General features: G+C 43.7%; 1 protein-coding gene across 1 annotated transcript in view; it reads left to right on the plus strand.

Annotated features, from left to right (window-relative positions):
* Window positions 1–363: 363 nt before the first annotated feature.
* The window catches only part of ITK (IL2 inducible T cell kinase), a 52230-nt gene continuing 31099 nt past the window's right edge, over window positions 364–21494 (plus strand). Inside the window, exons 1-4 of the mRNA XM_066590471.1 lie at window positions 364–644; window positions 10239–10343; window positions 12527–12608; window positions 13952–14080. Of these exons, the coding sequence (XP_066446568.1) occupies window positions 498–644; window positions 10239–10343; window positions 12527–12608; window positions 13952–14080 (463 nt within the window). The 5' untranslated portion in view covers window positions 364–497. The remainder of the gene's footprint in view (window positions 645–10238; window positions 10344–12526; window positions 12609–13951; window positions 14081–21494) is intronic.

A 21494-nucleotide genomic window follows, 5' to 3' on the forward strand; every position in this document is an offset into this window, starting at 1 on the left:
CTAATATACAGAGTCAGAGAATAGGTTTAGTTTGCCAACGTTTTATAGCGAATACACAAGCCAAAAATTTGCGCTTGTCTGGTTGGTCAAGGAGTTCATTGACCAAATGCAGCTGAAACAAATTTTTGTCTTTAGTAAATTTACTATATACATATTGAGTTCAGAAAGAAAAGTACATAACATTTATGAGGCTCAGTGACAGAAGCAACAACTCAGTCGAAAGGAGGATGTGGTTATAGTTTGAGGTCATATTATACAGGTTTAACATCTTTGCTGCGCTCCGAGATCTTCCGATAAGACTTCATGAGTGCCACCTCTGCTCACCATGTCTGTTTCACACCCCCTTTCTATATAACGTTTCTTCTCACAGAGCTTATGGTGTCCAAGCGTCATTGTGCCGTCTGTTTTTGGATTTGTTCCTCATCGTGAGTGGAATCACAGGATTATGTGTATGTAAGGATCTCAGGGTCTCTCGATGACTCTGAGATTATCAGTTGATGTTCCAGATGAATAGCTCAGTCATATTACAACAGCCACTTATAAAGAGGTCTCAGCAGAAAAGGAGAACATCTCCAGCCAACTTCAAGTCAAGGGTCTTCATCCTTACTCGCACTTCACTCAACTATTATGAACATCGAAATGGGGTAAGTTGATGGGATAGAGTAAGCATAGAGGTCTACTAAGGCTGAGCTTGGCATGCTAAGATATTTCTTCACACAAAATCAGACAAACATCTCATTAATGGTTTATTGCGAAGATCCTTTGAGTTCTCCATTTTCTAGAGTGGGAATCATTTTCAGTGGGAAAAAACAAAAATTCAAAAATATGGTTCTAAATATGCTTAGCTTTTGCCATATTTTCTTTGTATGTTTAGTTATATATTATTCTGAAGTCATGAATTAGCTATTATAGGTATGTCTATTATATGTTGCATTGAAATTCCAACCTCAAAACTAAACCCGTCTTGTAATTGGCTTGGGAAACATGCAACTCTTTTGCTTGAGAGGCTTCTTTTAAAGCTAATGATATGGGGTGTGAATTTTTTTATAATGCCGTCGATTCTGTTGGTAGCTGCCCTTATGTCGTTTGTATTATCAACAGTATGGGCAGACATAGTCCCATCAAGCGGTAGGTCTAAATTTGTCCATAGACTTTGCTTCCCCCCCCCCCCACAAGTGTCTCTTATCATGTTAAAAGGGTGTAATTCAGCCCATCAAGTTGAATTGTTTTCCCCAAATAAGCAGTGTCAGTGATGTCTGGCAACCACTTATCACTCTTCCGCCATAAATATAACATGCTTGATCAATGAAAGATCAATAGCCTTGTATAAGAGTGAGCTGGAGACTTGATACTTTACCTAACACTTATCTTAATTCTGTAGCCAGTATTGACCATCATTGACCTTAAGAGACCTTCCTGAAATTTAGGTTTGTGGTCAAAAGTTTCATGTTTCCACTCTCCAAATTATATGATATCCCCTCTTAAATATTAGTAACTCCAATGTTGTATCTGTTGGGGATTTCAGCATGAGGAAATCGAGATGGGATGTCATTATTGTTGCTGATGGAAAATGTTAAGCTTCCAAAAGTCAATGTGTCCTGCGCTGGTGTACACATGGACTACTTTTAAATGCCTCACTAGAGGCATCTGTCAATCTTTAGCAGCGCTGGTTGCTGCTAAACTCCCTCCCTTTTCCAACGGCTCCCATAGAAGTCTATGGAACCGCCAGCATTTTTCGGTCGAAAGATAGGGCAAGGCCTATATTTATTGGCAGCATGAAATTTTGGTCACTGATTTGAGTCGCTTATGTGCTATTTTTTTTCGGTCTGACATTTTTGTGGGTCAAAAACGTTGTTTGTCTGAATGAATACAATGGAAACAAATGCTTTATAAGGCCCTAGGCTGCTCTCATGTGTTCAGAAAACGCATTTTTAACGCTATTTCGGGCTGCGCTTTTGAACGCATTGTACAGCATTTGACATCGCTTTGTGATGGGTGATGACGTGCATTAAAAAACACAAAAACGCACAAAAATAGAACAGACAACGCTCGAAAAATCGCAGCGCTAGAAACGCCAGGTTCAAGTGAAGGTCTTTGAATCCCTATTAAAATCAATAGGTGCGTTGTACTGTGGTTAGCGCAGCACTCGGGACACCGTGCTAATTGCGGTAAAAAGCAGTGAGTGTAAGAGTGGCCCTATCTATCCAACACAGGGGCCTAGTACAGTGTAGTAAATAGCATATATTACTACTCTAGTTTATAATTACGTAATGCATACTACTTACCAATTATAATTATTAAAACGGCATTCTATCCCCTTGGAGTTTTCTTGCTCAAGATATGACTTTCTTAAAAGTGGTTTTCTCATTTTATAAAGCATATATTGGAACATCATTGGGACACTTCGTTACTTTCTAAATGGTCTGGATCCGACTGTCTGAGCCACCATCTTTTCTGATAATGAGTGCTTGGAAGTGCCGTTGTGCATTGAAAAACTTTTTTAATACTCAAGATCAATGGGGTCCTGGTAGTTGGAAGTAATACTCCATCCCCATTAAGGCTTAAACAGATGGGCGTGATTTTGTCCCGTTTACGGGAAAATCACGGGATGAAACAAAATCATTGATTTCAATGGTTTTGTGTACATTAGCGGTATTCTCGCGCGTTAATACTACACGAGAAAAAGATAGGACAGCACCTATCCTCCCAATTTTTTTTCATGCGCTATTACGCTTCATAGCGGCGCGTGTATTAGTGCATGCGCCCATGTGTTTTTGCCCATAAGTGGTCTTTTGTATATGTCTTTCCTATATAATGAAAAACACAAATATTTGGGGTCATCATGTTCATAAAAGTCAGAACTATTAAAATATCGCACTATTTATCCTGCATGCTGAACACTGTAAAAAAAAGTACAGATCACAAGAATTGCAGGCTGTTATGTTACCTCTGCTCCCAAAAATATGAATAAAAAGTGATCAAAAAGATCTATGGAACTAGTAAAACCGACAGCTTGCCTAAATAAAAACAAGCCCTCACACAGCCCAGTCGACAAAAAAATATAAGTGTTTTGGGTCTCAGAATACGGTGATGGAAAGTAATTTTAGTTTAAAAGTAGTAAAACATTGTTTAAAAAGTCACAAATGTGGTAACACAGCAGGCATTCTAGTCTACAGAGCACTGCTCACATGTCATTTTTACTGCACTGTGAATGCACTAAACCCTCCAAAAAATGGCACAATTGCATGTTTTTCATTTTACTCCACTTCAAAAATTCAAAAATTTTTAACATTTATATGGCACATTAAATGGAACCATCAAAACATAAAACTCTGATCTGCATTAAGGGCTCCTTCAGATGTGCTTAAGTATTTGCGCTATGTAAGGTTTTTTTGCACTTGTAACGGCGTATTTTACTGTACGTTTTGCACATGCCGGGGATGTTTGTTTACGCGCAGCAGACGAACACCTACTGATTTAAATGCCTATTTAGCCTAATGAGCTCCAGATGTGTTCTTTTTTTCACGGAATTGTGCAGTGCATTGCATCTCTGCGCGCATTTGCGCACCTCACATAGAATTCTCTGGGGACCTTTGCTGCGTGAATTCGCTCAAAAATAGAGCAAGTCCTTTTTTTGTGCATACGAAAAATGCGCGCAAAAAACGAAATATAAATGTGTCCATTGAAATAAATGCTTTCTATTCTCTGTGTATTGCGCACCGTGCGTAAATACGCAGGTGTGAATGAGCCCCAAAACACTCACATACACTTGGATGTGTGTGTTGTATATCCAAATTCTTAACAGATGATGGCATGTTAATGTTCTTACACCCACTGAACTACCCAGGAAGTTAAGCTGATACATATAGCTGTACTTCCTGTCTTACGGCAGAGATCAGAGATACCAATCACTACTGAGTTCGATGCTGATGGCGGGAGGACCCGCTTTATACCATAATTGGCATTAGTGGAACCACCAAGGCTGAACTCACAGTCAGGACAGTGTGGGACACAACTAAAAGCCCCCATACATGTTACTGAAGGCTTGTCTGAACCTGCCATAGGTGACTCTCCGACGTGTATGGGGTCTTCCAACTTTCCCCTGATAGATGATGTTGAGCGAAAGCAATGGAAAAAAAAAACAAGTTTTGCCATTTTGTGGGACTTGTTTTTACGTTGTACCCCATGAAGCAAAAAATAGATGTTAACTTTATTCTGTGGGCCAGAACGATTACAGAGATACCAAATTTAGGGCTTATTTACACAAGTGTATATCGGTCGGGTTTTCACACCCGGCCGATATACGCTTCCATTTAAGCAGTTCCCTCCTTCCCTCCCCCTCACCGGCTCTCCGCCTCTCTCCTCCAGTCCAGCGTTTGCAATGAGAGTGGGGGGGCGGAGCTAAGCTCTGCCCTGTCCCGCCACACCCATTGCTGGCTATGGGCAAGGGGCGGGGAGGGGCAGGAGATTAGCAAGATTGGTCCACTCCCATTGCAAACCAGTCGGAGGGGAGGAGAGAGGCAGAGAGCTGGTGAGGGGAGGTAGGGGGGGACTGCTTAGGTGGAAGCGTATATCCGCCGGCCGATATACGCTTGTGTAAATAAGCGCTTATATAGGTTTTTTGCTGCATGTTTAAAAATATTTATATTTCCTAATTGCTTTCTGCCGCGATCTTCAGACCACCAGAACTTTTGTGGATGGGGTTGTTTGAGTATTTGTTTTCTTGGTGTACATATGACTTTTTGAATGCTTTTTGTAACACTTTTTTCTTGAAGATAGGGTGACCGAAAAGGCGCAATTTTTGGATTGTGTATTTTTTTTCTGATAGTGTTCACTGTGCAGAATAAATAATACATCGTTTTAATAAATTGGACTTTTATCATCACATCAAAAAATGTAAATATTTAATAAAATATCACATTATTAATACCGCAAAGTGAACAGCATAAAAAATATGCAGTGGCAGAACTGGGCTTTTTGGTCACTCTGTCTACAAGAAAAAAAATGAATATAAAGCTATGAAAAATGGTACCAATAAAAGGTACGGGTCGCCCTACGAAAATGAGCCTCTTTCTTGCCAACTGAATGTGTCTCAACACTGATACTATCCAATTAGTGCCACTAATGTCAGACAGTACAGGTACACTCAGTTAATTATTCATAAATCTCCAAGATAAATTACCAGATATACTCGAGTATAAGCCTAGTTTTCCAGCACATTTTTTTATGCTAAAAAAGCCCCCCTCGGCTTATACTCGAGTGAGGTAAAAAAAACAACAAAAAAACCCGCAATACTTACCTCCCAGCAAGCTGTCATCTCCCTGCTCGGCTTTGAATTCCCCCGCAGTCAGCGCTGTGTAGGTAAGCGCTGTGATTGGATCGAGCGCCAGCCAATCCCAGCCAGCGCTCGATCATTCACAGTCAGTCAGTGGATGTCATCACTGAATGGCTGTGATTGGTTTATCGAACGCCGGCTGTGATTGGCTGGCGCTCGATCCAATCACAGCGGGGAGAATTCTCAAGCACCTTGCCGCACCGCCGGGGAGACCATCGTGCCAGGGGCACAGATGCTGGCTGGGAGATAAGTATTGCATTTTTTCTTTACCCAGTATAAGCCTAGCTATACTCGAGTGAATAAGTTTTACCAGTTTTTTGTGGTAAAATAAATTGACTCGGCTTCTACTCAGGTATATACGGTACATAATGCGGAGAATACTCTTGAACTGCTATTTTATAAGACGCACTTACTGAACAGGAACGCTGACAGTGCTGACTTTTTATCCGCCGTTATGAATATAGTATATTACTCCACAACGTTTTATGTTCTAATAATATAGTATGTCACAAGCATTGTAATTGGATATCTTGCCAGCTGAGTTCACACTTTCCGTGTGACGCCCAATGCCACATCCAGGTTAACCTTATACAAGAATCCGCTTTTGCATCAAAGTCAATGAAACTTTCAAACTTATTGTGAGCAAAACTTTTTACATGTCGAAACTTGCTTGCAGTCACACTTATACCATAAAATGGAAAAAGTATGTTAATCATTTCCTAAAATAAGAATATCTTATTCTTCACACATCAAACTTCAACAGTTTCCTGCTTTTATGTAATTGAAGCTTAAACGCTTTATAGTCAAAAAGAAGTGATGCATGGATGTATTATGGGTGCATTTATGCACTCCTAACACGGCAAAGTGTTCTGACCCAACTGCAGGTCTACTTCTCTGAACTCAAAGCATCATAGGAATCCAGGATGCTGTAATTTTGGGTCAGTAGAACTGCCATCAAGTGGGAACACTCGTCCTTATTGCAGGCACACAAATGCACCCATAATACATGAAACTGGGCTTAGATTTACCGTATTAACAAGAAAAACAGAGAATAGTGTAAAGTTTGGCGCAAAAAAAAGCCATTTTTTGACAGACAGTCTCAAATGTGTGCACCTTCTATTTTATTCAGCTTTCTCCTTTCTTAGACTGGCGCAATTCCTATAGAAGTGAATGTGAGTTACGGAAACAGCAAAGCATAATGAGTTCTGCTGCGTCCGCCCACCTCTCTATTCACAGAGGCCACTTCAGCAGGCAGGACAGGGGATGACCCTGTTCTGGAGATATTTGTGGGTCCCAGAATTGACGCCTGCATCTATCATGCATTTATGGCGTAACCAGTGAATATGTCATAAATGTCAGAGATGCGAATATGCCTTTAAGGCAGTGATGGGCAACCTTTTGAGCTTGTGTGCCAAAATTCGCCAAAAAAACGAGCAAAACTCGGGTGGTGTGTCACTTCAAAAAAAAATCCATAAATTTGCGATATTTATAGATTAAATAACAAAAAAGTATAATTGTAATGTATAACTGTATTTAGTAAACCTAAAACACCCATCGCACAGGCCCTCGCCTCTCCCAGCCTTCCCCTTACTTATCTTAGTAATAATGAGCCTCCCGCAGTGACAGCGCACCCCTACAACGCCCCCCACAGCAGCCCCCAGCAGTGAAAGCGCCCCCCAGCAGCGAGAGCGGCCCCCACAGCGGTCCCCCAGCAGTGACAGAGGCCCCCACAGCGCCCCCCAGCAGCGACAGTGGTCCCTCACAGCGGCTCCACAGCAGTGACAGCAGCCCCCCACAGCAGCAACAGTGGCCCTCCAGCAGCGACAGAGGCTCCCACAGCGCCCCCCCCCAGCAGCGACAGCGGCCCCCCACAGCAGCAACAGTGGCCCCGCCCAGCAGCCCCGCAGCAGCGACAGCAGCCACCCACTGCAGCGACAGCGGCCACCCACAGTGGCCCCACAGCAGCGACAGTGGCCCCCCACAGCAGCGACAGCGGCCCCCCACAGCAGCGACAGCGGCTCCCCACAGCGGCCCCACAGCAGTGACAGTGGCCCCCCACAGCAGCGACAGCGGCTCCCCACAGCGGCCCCACAGCAGTGACAGCGGCCACCCAGCAGCGACAGCGCCCCCCCAGCAGCAACAGCGGCCCCCCCAGCAGCGACAGCAGACCCCCTGCAGTGACAGTGGCCCCCACAGCAGCGACAGTGGCCCCCACAGCAGTGACAGTGCCTCCCGAGACCCATGTACTCACCCCATCCACGTCCTGGAAGCTCTGCTCCTCCGCTGGCCACCGCGCCGCTAGCAGAGATGATCTCCGACGCACACAGTGCGCTGCCGGACTCCTCCTCCCCAGACGCTCTTGTGGTAAGAGACGTCGGGGGAGGGGGGAGGAGAATCCCGGCTGCAGACTGACATCACAGTGTGCGCCGTGATCAGCGCTGCTACCTTTAGCGCTGGTTAGTGAATACCAGCAGGGGAGCCGCGGCCCCTGCTAGTATTCACAAACGGGGTGAAGGGCAGACAGTGGCCGCGTGTCAGCGACTATGGCTACGTGTGTCAGTGCTGATACGCGTGTCATAGGTTCGCCATCACGGCTTTAAGGTCTCCTTCACACGGCCGTTGCAATTTATCGCTGCCCATGTCTCTGCCCAAAATCGCATGAATGAAGAATAGCCGTGCCTTGTATTTGCGATTTTTTTCGTCAATTCACATGCGGCATATTGCAGCCCTGAAAAGATAGGGCAAGGCCTGTATTTATCTGCAGCATGACATTTCGGTCGCTGATTTCAAGCGCTTATGTGCTATATTTTTCGGACGGACATTTTTGCTCGCCAAAGAAATGTTTGTCTGAATGAGTACATTGGGAATCAATGCTTCAGATGGTTGCAAGTTTTTGGCGCGGCCACGTAAAAACACTTGTGTGAATAAGGCCTAATACATTTAAATAAAACTAGACCACAGGCGCTCTTGTCATCCCATTGATGAGAATAGTTGTGATTTGTTGTGCATTGTGTTATGCCATTATTTACTTTTTGCCCATTTTATACCAAACACTGGTGTGATCGCTGGTAATGGTGAGCCCTGGCATGTTTACCATACGGTGTGAAACTACTCTATGGGGTATTTACAAACATAATACACATTTGATTGTTAAGTAGCAATAACCACATAGACTTGTGGTCATCCCAGATAGCAGGAGAGGAACACTTAGCGACAGCTTGTTAATGTCATAGGACATCTAGTGAGCCTAATGGCTTATCTGCCTGTCAGAGCTCACATGCGTGATTCTGCTGCGGATTTCCACTGCGGGAAAAAAATTGTGGCATGTTCTATCTCGCCGCGTTTTTCTGCAGCGGAGATCTCCATTAATATAGTATTATTCCGCAATCACCAGCAGGCACTTTTTGATTACCACTGCGGTACTCCTGCAGCATAAATCCGCGGGCGTATTCTGCTCCGTCCGTGGACATGAGCCCTTACTGTCTACCGGTCCACACTCACATTACTTGTCTTTTCTTGTAGCCATGCAGCGGTCCTTCTCTCGCACTCAGTGCTTAGTGGTACCATTGGCATATCCCGGGTAGACTGGTCCCAGGCCAAGCAGAAGGGAACTGCTCGGCTTCCTCCATTCCGCCGATCAGTGTCTGTATGGCTCACTCACTAACTTCTCTCTCTTGCTGACTTGCAGATTGACTCCAACTACTGACTGCTGCAGACTGCCTGCAAACTAACTTGCATCCACCTTGCAAACACATATATAAAACATAATCACATGACACAAAAAGGGACACATTTTCCAGAAAAAAAAACAGGCATTAACCCATTCAATCCTGCAGAGGTGTAATACACATAAACCAAATGTATGCTACACATAAGACACTGACAAGACAATGGTACGAGACAGACATACGACAGTATTGAGAGGCCTCACTAACTCCGGTCCACTACACTGCAATGCCGTATATCCTCATTAATGCTCATTAATATTCAAATTGCCATTTCACAAAGCAAGATTGGGAATGAAATACAACTATAACACATAATAGATAATAGAGTAAGGTTGCGGGGATGAAGGAAACTCCTGCCACAGCTGTCACAGCTGTGGCAGAAGTCCGCGGCATTTTCCCTATGCTTTCAATGGGGCTAGCACTGCTGCCGCTGGCCCCATTGAAAGCACTTGCGATATGCCAGTTCTATACCGGCCTCTTTCTTGCGCTGCGATGCGAGATTTTTCTCGTGCTCTCGCAGCGCATGAAAGAAAATATGGCCAGTGGGTGGAAGCCCTTAGGGTGAATGCAGACGGGCGGACGTTCCGCGGCAAGATTTTCTGCAGAATTTCCGCCCCTGCACGCTGCCATTGGATTGCATGCGTGCACGCAATCCTATGAAAACAGCCGCGATTTGACCGCATGAAAACTTGCGCGGTAAACTAATAGCCACATGTCCTATTGAGATTCTCTGCTCGTGGTTGGCAAATCGCAGCATGCTGCGAATTACCGCGATTCTCTGCGTTCAGCCTATCTGTCAGAATAGTCATGTACAATAGTTAAGACAGTAAAGCCATACCATGACGCTACGTAATATTACACTATAGGAGTTTTTTCTGTAAAATATCTGATGTCCTGCTTGACACTACTTTTCATTCTTGGGCTGCTGCCCATGTAAAAGTAGTTATGCTAAGATTTGCACCACAGTTTGTTCCTGATGATAGCTCCATAATCCGCGGTTCGCAAAATTTGGCAGCTTTGCCATTTAGGGCTATCTCTTTTTAACAAAATTGTAGAAAAATTACATATGAAGAACTTCTATTTCCTGATGATTGCTTCATCCCTAGAGACATGTCTAAGCCTATCACTACAAGTGCGATTGCTTCTCCCACTGCTGAATACTATTTTCTTTCTAGAAAGTGCGCAATCTTCGTGGTTTCGTGGAAGTGCCTCGTATTAAATGTGTAGAAATAGTAGTAACAGATGTCACGATTGCCTGCAGAAACAAATACGCATTCCAGGTAAGAGATAGGCAACCATGTTGTTACCATGTAAATAATTATGTTGTAACTGTTGCACTAAATAATGATCTTAATGGTAAAAAACAGCCATCCTATATAGGCCATGCCCTATAATAACCAATAAAATGTACCTATAACAATGACCTGGGTGCCCTATGGCAATTCCACCATTACAGCGGCAGAATGCTACATTAATAGTAAGGGCTCAGTCACACGGGCGCATCGGCATCCTCACTTGGTAGAAGCATGTAGAGATATGTGAGAATGTCATGATCTGGAAGGTGGGGGGCACTAAAATACCAGGGCAACGTGAGTACGAGGATCATATAAACATTTTTGGCAACACCCTTCTACATCTGCAGTATAACAAAATCAGAGAAAACGTGGTATATACAATGAAAACAGGGTCAAAAGTGTTATCTATGGTATCATTCATACTTCCGCCAACCAAAAGGTGTCAGCCCCCGTCAAACAATGTCATCTCTCTGCAAGAGCAGATTTCTTTCATGAAAATTCAGGTTGCTTGTGGTAGGAATGCATAAAAGTGGCACCAAGGCCTTCGAGAAGCATGTGGCAAACTGACACTGCTATACCGGAGCGTGGCGACATGGGTAGCAGTGTTTTATTAGAGACGTGAACGTGTAGAACATGAGGCGGAGCAGGCAGGCATGTGACGGCCATGGACAAAGCTCACATTGCTCCAGTCTACCTGCTGCTGGAAGAGGACCAACGATGGACATGTGATTTGGCTGCAGGATTAACATTTCATCCAATTCTGTGCATACAATTCTGACAGTACACCAGAAAATGCAAAAGGACACTGGCAGATGGGTTCCACACAACTTTTCAAAGGTTCAAGCTTGGCACCAAATGGAAGTGTCTGGATCCTATCTGCTTGATGTGAAAGAGTCTTCTCTGAGGGACATTATCACAATTGATGAGACATAGGCATGGAGCAACAAGCATGAGTTGAGAAAGCATGAGCAACCTGAATTTCCACAAATGAAATCTGCTCACATCTAGGGAACGATATGTTATAGGGCAGTATTTAGTGAGATAGTGTCGTTTGATGGGTGCTGATACCTTTCAGTTGGTGGACGAAGTATTTAACGATACTGTAGATAACACTCGTGGCCTTTATTTTTGTATTATATACAACATTTTCTCTGACCTTGCAAATGTAGCGAGGTGTTGCCAAAATTTTTTACATGACCCTCGTACGCATTGCATGCCTCAGTGATTGGGGGGGCTGGTTCCTACCCTGGTGCTTGGGGTATAGTGAGGATACACGCTGTAAAGGCTTGATCTGAAAGTCTGGAGATAATATGGCACAGTAGTCTGTGGCTGGGCTTCAGGACGCAGACCCGAAACGATTATCTGCATACGGGGAAGAGCTGTAGAGTGAGCCCAGAATTCTAGTAGAACCAAGAGAGCGGTATATGAGCAATTTAGTACCACCGATATCCAAGTTGCCAGGGGCTATGCCATGTGCCCATCTGTGAAGCATCCACAGGAAAGATACCACTGCTGCCATGTTGGCCGTATCACCTGAGCAACGTTTAAGGCCATTCCTTATTATTTGGCCAGTTTCCACACCCAGTAAAGAACAAGAGCTGCAAATTTACAGGGCTTGGTAACCCGTTGATTGTTGATAGATGCTCAGTTAATCACAAGAGCAAGTTCAGTTAGTGCTGCAGAATAAAGTTGATTCTTCAGTACTGATTGAACAAGGAATGGGTTCTCTCATTCAGTGTGTCAAGTCCCTTCTGGACCTTGGCATACACAGCCTGGGGAGAATAGTGAGAGAGAGGCAACACCAAGGGGAAGGAAAGATTGTGGATGGTAGCAACAAACTGAAGGGAGCAGGTACTAAAAGACATCACCCCTTCTTTGGAGGACACGTAGGAGGCTGTCCATGGGCCTGGGGAGGGAGATAAGGCAGTGGGAGGAAAGGGAAACCATTTTTAGGAAGGGTCTGGGAGCATGTGGCCTGTCATTTAGGGAGAGTCGCTGCCATAGTCCTGTAACAACACAGTACAAGTAGATCTTAAGATCCTCTGCAGTTACAGTAGTAGATTTCTACCTCGCTGAAGCTGTTTACCCCTGACCAATGAAAATAACCATTGGTGTTGGATTCTTGGCCTCATAATATTCCAGCTAATATGTATTTTCCCTCTCCTCAGGTCATCCATGATAATTATTTTTTATACATCTTCGCCCCCGACAAAGAGAGTCGGCAACAATGGGTTTTGGCTCTAAAAGAAGGTATGGTTAACGCATAAAATGTCTGCAGGGCAAGGTAAAATATAGAGATATTTTATTTCAGTGGAGTTACTTTATAAACTGGAAGCAACAGCAAATAACAGAGCTGTAACTCGAACCTCTTGGGTTCCAATGCCAAATCTGTTAAAGGTCCCCACCTACAATGCACTATTGCAAAACTGCAGTATGTTGTATGGGGTCCTCAGGCACCAGAGCTCTAGTGCAACGTCTACATCTGTATAGGTGAGCTCCTGCCGAAGACTCTTGGAAAGTGAAAATATTAGCAGTAAGAACAGAAATGTAATTTGGCACTGTCTTTTATTTTATAAATCCCCATCCTTTATTTCTCTGAGAGTTAATGAAGTTCTATAGGGGAAGTCAAGAGTGATGTACCTCATCACACGTATTTTATCCTACAGGATGTAGAGACACAAACCATAGCAAGAGTCTTAGCAAAGGTGATGAAACCATCAAGCCTCTAAACCCGCAGTATATGTTCAGTTATTCTCGAATATTCTGCAAAGTTACAGACCATCTCTACCCAAATCTATAACATTAGAAAGCCAATTTATCATAATTAGTGCACAAAAACAGTTAACCAGAGGAATCGTTCGGGTCCACTGCTACTTAATGGACACTATAGTAAATGCTCCACCTTTCCTTTGCACTAGTTTAGATAAATCTTCCTTCCTTTGCTGGTATTAGTCATAGGTATAGTAAGTGATAAGACACATTTCTACCTTTGTCTTCTCCGATGCCAAAGCAGTGGTTTATCTGGGCCATACATAGGTCTGCAGGGATAAACCAAATTTAATAGATTATTACAGAACACTATGAATGAAGCCCCAAAGAGTTAAAGGGGTATTCCAGTTCCCAACTTGTATGGCTTATCCATTGGATATGCCATAAAAGTCTGATAGATACAGATCTCATCTCTGCGACTCGCAGCTATCTTGAGATCTGAACCCAACCACCTCTGGACCGGCTTTATGCGGTGGCCGGTGGTGGTTGAGAGTTATGGAGACAACTGAGCGTTCTGTCTTACGCTGTTTATGTAACTTCACTGTGCTACGCTGTTTCCATGACACCGATTCACTTCTATGGGAGTTACGGGAACAGCGTAGTGCATCCCGCTAAAATGTTTCCATACTACTTACCACTTTGGGAGGCATTCTCATCTTGGCCATGATGGGCTGAGATCGGAATACCACTTTTAATGACTGATTCAGCTCTGCCTTATCTAAATATGACTATTCTGTTAGATTATTAAAGCTCAAGGTGTTAACAATTTATTGTGCCTTGCACATGTTAATGAATGTGACTAATAATTTTAACTCTACACCCAGTGACAAAGGACAACCACTGTCTGGTGTCCAAGTATCATCCCAACCTCTGGGTGGAAGGACGATGGAGATGCTGCTGCCAGACAGAGAAGATGGCAGCAGGATGTACTGCATATGACCCAAGTGTTGGCTGTGAGTAGTTTTGCAACACTCTATTCCTATTTGGTATTTGCTAGGCATAAATGTGTATATTTACCCCCATTAAAGAGGTCCTGTATAAAGAGAGGGAGCGTGAAAAACAGATTATTGTGCACATTACTGCTGCATGAACCCCATATTAATCATGAATATAGTCCACTCACCATAAGAAATTGCAGTACGGGTACATTTCTGTGAACTATTTTAACAAAACCGGCACCTTTCCTCTAGACAGTATGCCATAAGTAATAACTCATCAATATACCCAAGCCATCACACTGGCATCACCATTTTTATTAGTGGGATGTTCTTGATGATTTTGTTTAGTTTGCCTTAAAATGTTTTATATGATTATTTCTAAATTTACCCCCACAATTGTACACTTAAATATTAAACTTGCCTGGTTTAAGATACCCTGCATGACCAGGTGACCAAATCACAGCTCCATAGCCCTTTAATGGGGTCTGTGGTTAATTTGACTCTCAAAAAAGAGGAAAAGAAGTGCTCTAGGGAACAGGGTTGCTATGGAAGTCATAAATTACATACTATTACATACTATTATTGTTGTTATTGCTTGGTTGCTGTGGATGACAGGGTACTTTGTTCCATTAAAAGGCTACTGTCATGAAAACATATTTTTCCATCCCCAACCCCTCACCTGATTACCTATCATACTCTGGATGTCTCCTATGTATATTGCAGTCCCTTCTATGCAGTGCAACTTCCTGTGTTATACTTATCCGGCACCATCCTGATGCTAAGATTTCTCCCTGCTCACCTACTTTATGCTCTGCAAACACTCCCATGATGCATCAGTACAGCATCACATGACTAGTTACAATCAGTACCATCTCTGCCTGCTAGGAGGGCATTGTCATTACTGTCTGTATTCTATATTCACCTAAATAAACTACAGATCATAAGTTGATTGACGAGCGTCACTCATGTGATCAGCACTGGCCAATTAGAGAGCAATGAACAGTGTGCAGTAGGTAATTAGAAAATTGCTGCAGCCAACTTGGATGGATGAAACACAGACCAAAACAGGTGAATCGGTGGGATGGCAAAGAAGAACAACTGCAGGTAACAAACCTCCCTGGCCCTTCCAGTCCCCGGACAGAATTTTGTTCCAAAACCGCAGTGCCGCTTAAACCATTCAGTTGCTAGTAGCTGAATAAATAGTATTGCCGGGCTGGACCAGGCAGTGTAGCAAAGCCAAGCAGATCCATGACCACCAGGTCCAAATGGTATACAGGAGGCCAGAACTGTATTGTCCGTGACACTTGTAAATCTGTAGTTCGTGCTTTAATCGTATCAGTTCATCAAACTGCTAAAAAAAAGTCTTGTAGCACATCTGGATAAATAAGGTCCTGTGTGCGAACTGTCTACGGTATTATAGAGACGTTGCATGAAGTCAAGATAATTAGTGGGGGTGAAGATAAATTCACAGATTACGTATAAAATCTCTAGACTGGATTTCCTGACGAGGATGAAATAGTTTATGAAAGCAGTTTGTCTGCAAGTATATTTAATACAACAGCAAGGAGAGCTCAGAATAATCTGCAATATGGTGTTACGACCAGATATTACCCATAGTTGATACCACTTGCTTACAATGGATTATCCCAACATTCAATCCATACGTAGATCGCCAAGAACAGACCACTTTATTTACTAGTGACTGGGCGCTGTACACGTCACTTGGCCATCTTGATCACAAATCGATCACAGGATATACCACTAGATACTGGGGACTCACCGCAGTATGTAATGCGATATCAATGTGATACTCAGGCCACTGTCATTCTATTCATTATTCTGCTGGTCTACTTCCATATGGGAATGTGGCCACACACCAAAAAGTCTACAGGAAGGAAAAATATTGAATTCCCCTCGTGCTAGCACAAGAGGAAATAATCATTACATATTCCCAGTCATTGTTATAAAGCCTGTTAAAAGGTCAGACATGGACTTAAGCCCCATTTACACATGACGAATTTTGGGCAAACGATGCCCAACAATTGCCTCTTGCTGTTGCACAGGAGCGAGTATCATTGGCTTGCAGCGGGGCAGCAGGAGGAGATTTCTCTCCTCACGCTCCCCCACCCCTCTCCATTCACTTAACATAGCGGCTGTTCAGCACTGAACTGCTGCTATTGAAACTCCTCATTCATCATTCAGAATTTCATGCAGCTTAGATGATGATCAAACATCGTACTGAACAGCCGCTATGTTAAGTGAAAGTGAAATCTCCTCCACATGCCCCGCCCCCTGCTGGCCACTCTGTCAGAGAGCCAACAATAGTCGTTCCTGTGCAGCTGCATGGGAGCGAGGACACACAGGAACGATTGTTGGGCATTGTTTGCCTGACATTCGTCCCATGTAAATGGGGCTTTACAGAAATGCTACCTTCTAATAGGTGGTGCTATAAAGGCATTGTTTCATCTTTCCATTTGCATAAATTTCCCATGTAGAGCCTTATAGGGGCCTATTTAGACACAATGATTATCGCTTAAAATTCGCTCAAAAGTCATGCTTTGAGAGATAATAGCTGTGTCTAAATGCACTGTGATTGTGCACTGTTCGTTCAGCAATGACTTTTAGCAAGCTAAGAGTCAGTGATGAGCCTTATCAGTGCCGCGAGCTGAGTTCTCAGCGGGCGGCGCTGATAACATTCTTTCAGCTGGTATCTCACTTGGACTTCTCAGCAGGATACCAGCTGAAAGCTCTGAGAACAAAGCAGCTGTTTGCATACACAAAGCAGCTACTGTTCTTGGAGTTATCAGCCTCCATTTAACTCTTAAGTAGCTAATTAGCTACTTAATGGTTTATGCAAAGATGATTGCTCAAAACTGTCACTCAAACTGTCGTTTGAGTGATCATCTTTCAGTGTAAATGGGCCTTAAGTCTCCTCACACCTACCAGCCGCTCTTCCTACGGAGAAACTTTACTCCTTCTGGCCTATGGTGCCCACTGAAACGTCCATACCGCACCCTCCTTATAGTCATCTTCTGCCCTCACTTTTAATGGCAGTAACAAAAGGTTTAGTAATAGTGCCTGATATCTGAAACCTTTGAAAACATACTTTTGATGAACATATCAATTGGAGACCCCAAGAGTCCAAAGGCGCTGCCAACCAAAACTGCAGAAATGTACATAATTTCCCTATGAATGTACAATCCTGAAATGATTTTTTTAGCAAAGTTCTATCTAAAATAGGATTCTATTGGTTCGGTTCACTCAACACCTGTCCTAAACACTGGTGTATAAGGCTGGGTTCACACGGGACGGATTTCCAGCAGAATTCTCGCGGATTGGCCATACCGAAAATCCACGAGAATTCCACTGCAAAACCGCAGCTGAGTGTTTTGGAGTGGCTTCACCACCTGCATTTCCGCTGTGGCCATCTCTCCCCATAGAGAGGAGAGAGGCCTGCTGCAGAAAAAAACAAAGAATTGACATGCTGCGTATTAAATTTTTGCGCTGCATGGCCTTTTCCGCACCGTTTGTCTGCAACGGATTGGCCGCAGCGTGAGGACGAGATTTTTGCAAAATCTTGTCTACTTCGCTGGCTAATCCCAGGATTAGGAGCCGCGGACGGAATTTCCGTGTGGACTATCTGCACGGAAATTCCGCAGCAAATCCGCCCCGTGTGAACCCAGCCTTACACTGTCTAAAGCTATGAAAGTCCTGTATAACACTCTCAGAACAGTTTACGGGGCTTTTATAGCTCTTAGACAGTGTTAGGGCTAATGCCCACGGACGTATTTCTACCGGCAGAAATCTGTGGCGTTATCCCGCTGCATTTTAATGTTTACGCTGTGGAATTCCACCACAGAATTCCGCAACGTGAAAGAAATCGCGGCATGCTTTAATTGTCACAAGAAAACGCGTGGCCAGCTTCCATTGTAGTCAATAGAAGCCGTCCGTCACACGATTTTTGCGTGATTATGTGTCACTGCCCACCACGTCATTGCCCACTGCCGATGCATCATGCAATGTACTGCGCATGCGCACTGGCTCACCAGACGGGACTTAAACGGCGGATCCGGAGAGGTGAGTATGGGGTCTTTGGGGGGGCGGCGTGTCGGACTCCGCTGTGATATTCCACTGGTGGAGTCTGACACGGCCGTGGGCATGAGGCCTTATTCATCAGGTTTAGGAGTGTTGGTGAACCGCTGGTTCAGTTCCAACTAGTTTGGACCAAACCAAACTATTTTCAAAAATTTGATAGACCAGCCAAACCAAACTTTTCAAAAGTTCGCTCATCACTGGATGCTATATTTACTGGACTAATACAGTTACCGAGGAGGCCCTAGCCTTAAGAGACAGCAGGGATGAGCTGCAGGCCTTGTCACGGTGGCACTAGTGTCTCCCACCTGGAGGGTAGCCAGAGGCGCGTCCAAGGCCCTGAAGGGGAGGCTTGAGAAAGGGGAAACTTGGAGGATAGCCGACAGAATAGATTACTTCTTACGCCTTGTGTCACGGGTGACGCCACCGTTCCTTCCCCTGGGGTGAAGCTGGATGCTGAAATGATAGTCCACGCGCACAGAGTATAGTTAAAAACAATGCCGGGAATGGTCAGCAATGTTGCTTTATTTGTAAACTCCAACAATAACAGTTCAATGGTACATATGCCAGTATACAGCACAGGTCCAAGTAAAACGGGTAGTGAGACAGGGAGACAGAACACAGGATGAATATCATGCCCAGAGTCCTAGTTATCTGTGCAGCTCCGCTCCTGGAAACGACAGACTTCTTTTTTCTCCGGACTATTAACCTGTGAACACTCACTCGTTCAAGCATCTCTCAAGGCTACATGGCGATTTCCCCCTTCTCTCTCACACTTTAGGCTGCACACTCCTGGGAGTAGTAGTCCTCCAGCAGCCATAAGGCCATCCTCTCAGCCTCCTCCATTCTGGGCCTCAGTAAGGCAAGGCACGGTTTCTCCTAAAGTGTAGTAGGCTCACTCATCTCCTCCTTTGCAAAAACTCTCTGCAAGAACTCTTTTACTCACACTAAGCAAACACTAACATATAGCATGGTCAGGTGACCACAGACTCAAGTCACAAAACAAAATGATACATTGCTAGATGTATCCCCTTTAAGCATTACATTCCTGCAGAGGTGCAACACATACTTCATGCACACAGAAGTTGCAGACAATACAAAAGCACAAGACAAACATGAAAGACATTCTGAAGTGGCCTAAAGGTCTAGGCCACTACACTTATAATTGTGCAATACTTAGCACACATTTTGATCAAATTGTATGAACCCACCTGCCATGATAGGGCGACCTCATACAATTGGGTCCCTCACACAATTTGATTAAACTGTGTACAAAGAACCTCACATTTACTGGTAGTATAGTAAATTCAGGAGTAACCTAAAGGGAAGCTATCAACAAGTTTCTCCTTTCCTCCAAACCATTCCCAGTCCTGTAAAATACCTTTCCAAATTTAATATATTACTGCTCAGAATTTCAGCATGTCTCTGGTAAAGTAGTTTATATACGACCTGTGTCGTATGCTAATTGGTTCTCAGCAGTCCGGTGGGCGTATCTGGAATGTATGAGCTATGAGTTGAACTCATTCTTAGCTGTCCTTCTTCCTTTGACTGACTTGGATGACGTCCCCTGTGTCATCCGCAAACCATATTTGGACAACCAGAGCAAGACATATTGTATATAGATGAAACCTGGTGCTCGTGCTTACAACATGTCAAAATAACTGCACATATGCCCGTCAGCTGTTTTCCTCTGTGCATATATATACTGTAGATTTGGAAAGGTACAGTCCAGAGGCGTAACTTGAAGCTTCTGGGCCCTGATGCAAAATCTGTAATGGGGCCCCAACTATAATGCTTTAGTCATAATACTGGGCTTTCTGTATGGAAAAGAGAGGCCTTATGGGCCCCCTAAAGCTCCTGGGCCCGGGTGCAACCGCATCCTCTGAATCCCCTATAGTTACGCCCCTGGTACAGTCTGTAAACCTCATGGGAATGGTTTGCTAGGGGGAAACCCATTGACAGGTTCCCTTTAAAATAACTCATACAGTATATTCAATGTTTGCACATATCTTCGCACTTGCAAACTGCTGCTGCATCTTCTGTGGTTCGATACTTTCCATATCAATCATTCAACTGAGACCTTCCTGGTGTACACATTTGCGTTGATGACTCAAAGTTGCTTGTACACAAATTGAGAGTGTGTGATACTGCAGGAAAATCACTTGGTTTAGTCACTTCTCAGCTCAGAGGGTCTTTTGCCCTTTCATAGTTGTGCCTTTTACCTTAGATCTGATGTAACAGCTGTGAACACATCAGTCATGATTCACTTTGTTCTTGAGTCACGGACCTACATAGTTTGGTACTATGATACATTCTCATGATACATCAATGTATAAGAATCTGGAGTAATGTCTTCTTGACACGATAAAGATAAGAAGATTACGTTAGTCACTTCTATGTTTTTACTGTGTAAGAGTTTGACCACAAAGAAATTCCTATTTCCATGGTGAATACTTTGTTTCGCAACGTTCACCAAAAGATTGTATCAGTGAGAAATCACCATAAATGTCACAAGTGGTAGCTAAAATGACCGTCTGTTTGAGAAAGATTGTCTATAATCCTATTGTTTTTCTTTTTTTCTCCCAGAGTAGTTTAATACACATTCATTGTATTCTGCACTTCTATTGCTACAAATACGCGCATTACACTGCCGTTGCTTTACATAGGCCTTTGTTTCTAGTGGTGAAACACAGGTTTCAGGATTTGCTGTAACAGACAGAGATAACCAGATACACACTTTTTATCCTTAGATCAAATAACTGTAAAAGAACAACAGTATGAGGTTAAGAATGTAAATCAACTTTTACTGTACCATTACTCAATGTTAACTACGACTAGCCACGGCTTGGAAATATTACCCTATACATTGTAAGAAGTAACAGTACTTCACTCTTCATATGAATAATCACATCACTGGCAACCTACTGTATTAAAACAAGTTGCACTTCAATACAGGGTAAAGAAACAACACATCACAGTTCAGTTTGTAGTCTTTCGCCACTTTCTCTAAGTGTCCAGGCTCGATTCCAGTTACAGTAATATCCCAATAATAGTCTGCTCCTAACAGTTCGATCCCCAACCAGATCACTACTATCCCAAATGAATGAATAGTGTCCGAGTTGTTACTATCCTGACAGCAGGCCAGTTGACCAACTAACAGTTCCTTAATGGTATGCTCACTGATCAGTTTTTATTGGGGCCGACCTCACTTACGTATGTTACACAGAAGTACTAGCTTCGACTGACTGAAGCTACACTGGATCAGGAGCATTCCCTGGCCATAATTCCCAGAGATACTGGGGGTCGTACAGATGTCCTCTTGTAGTTGTAGCCTCAG

Source organism: Eleutherodactylus coqui, chromosome 2 (genome assembly GCF_035609145.1).
Source record: "Eleutherodactylus coqui strain aEleCoq1 chromosome 2, aEleCoq1.hap1, whole genome shotgun sequence".
Lineage (NCBI taxonomy): Eukaryota > Metazoa > Chordata > Amphibia > Anura > Eleutherodactylidae > Eleutherodactylus > Eleutherodactylus coqui.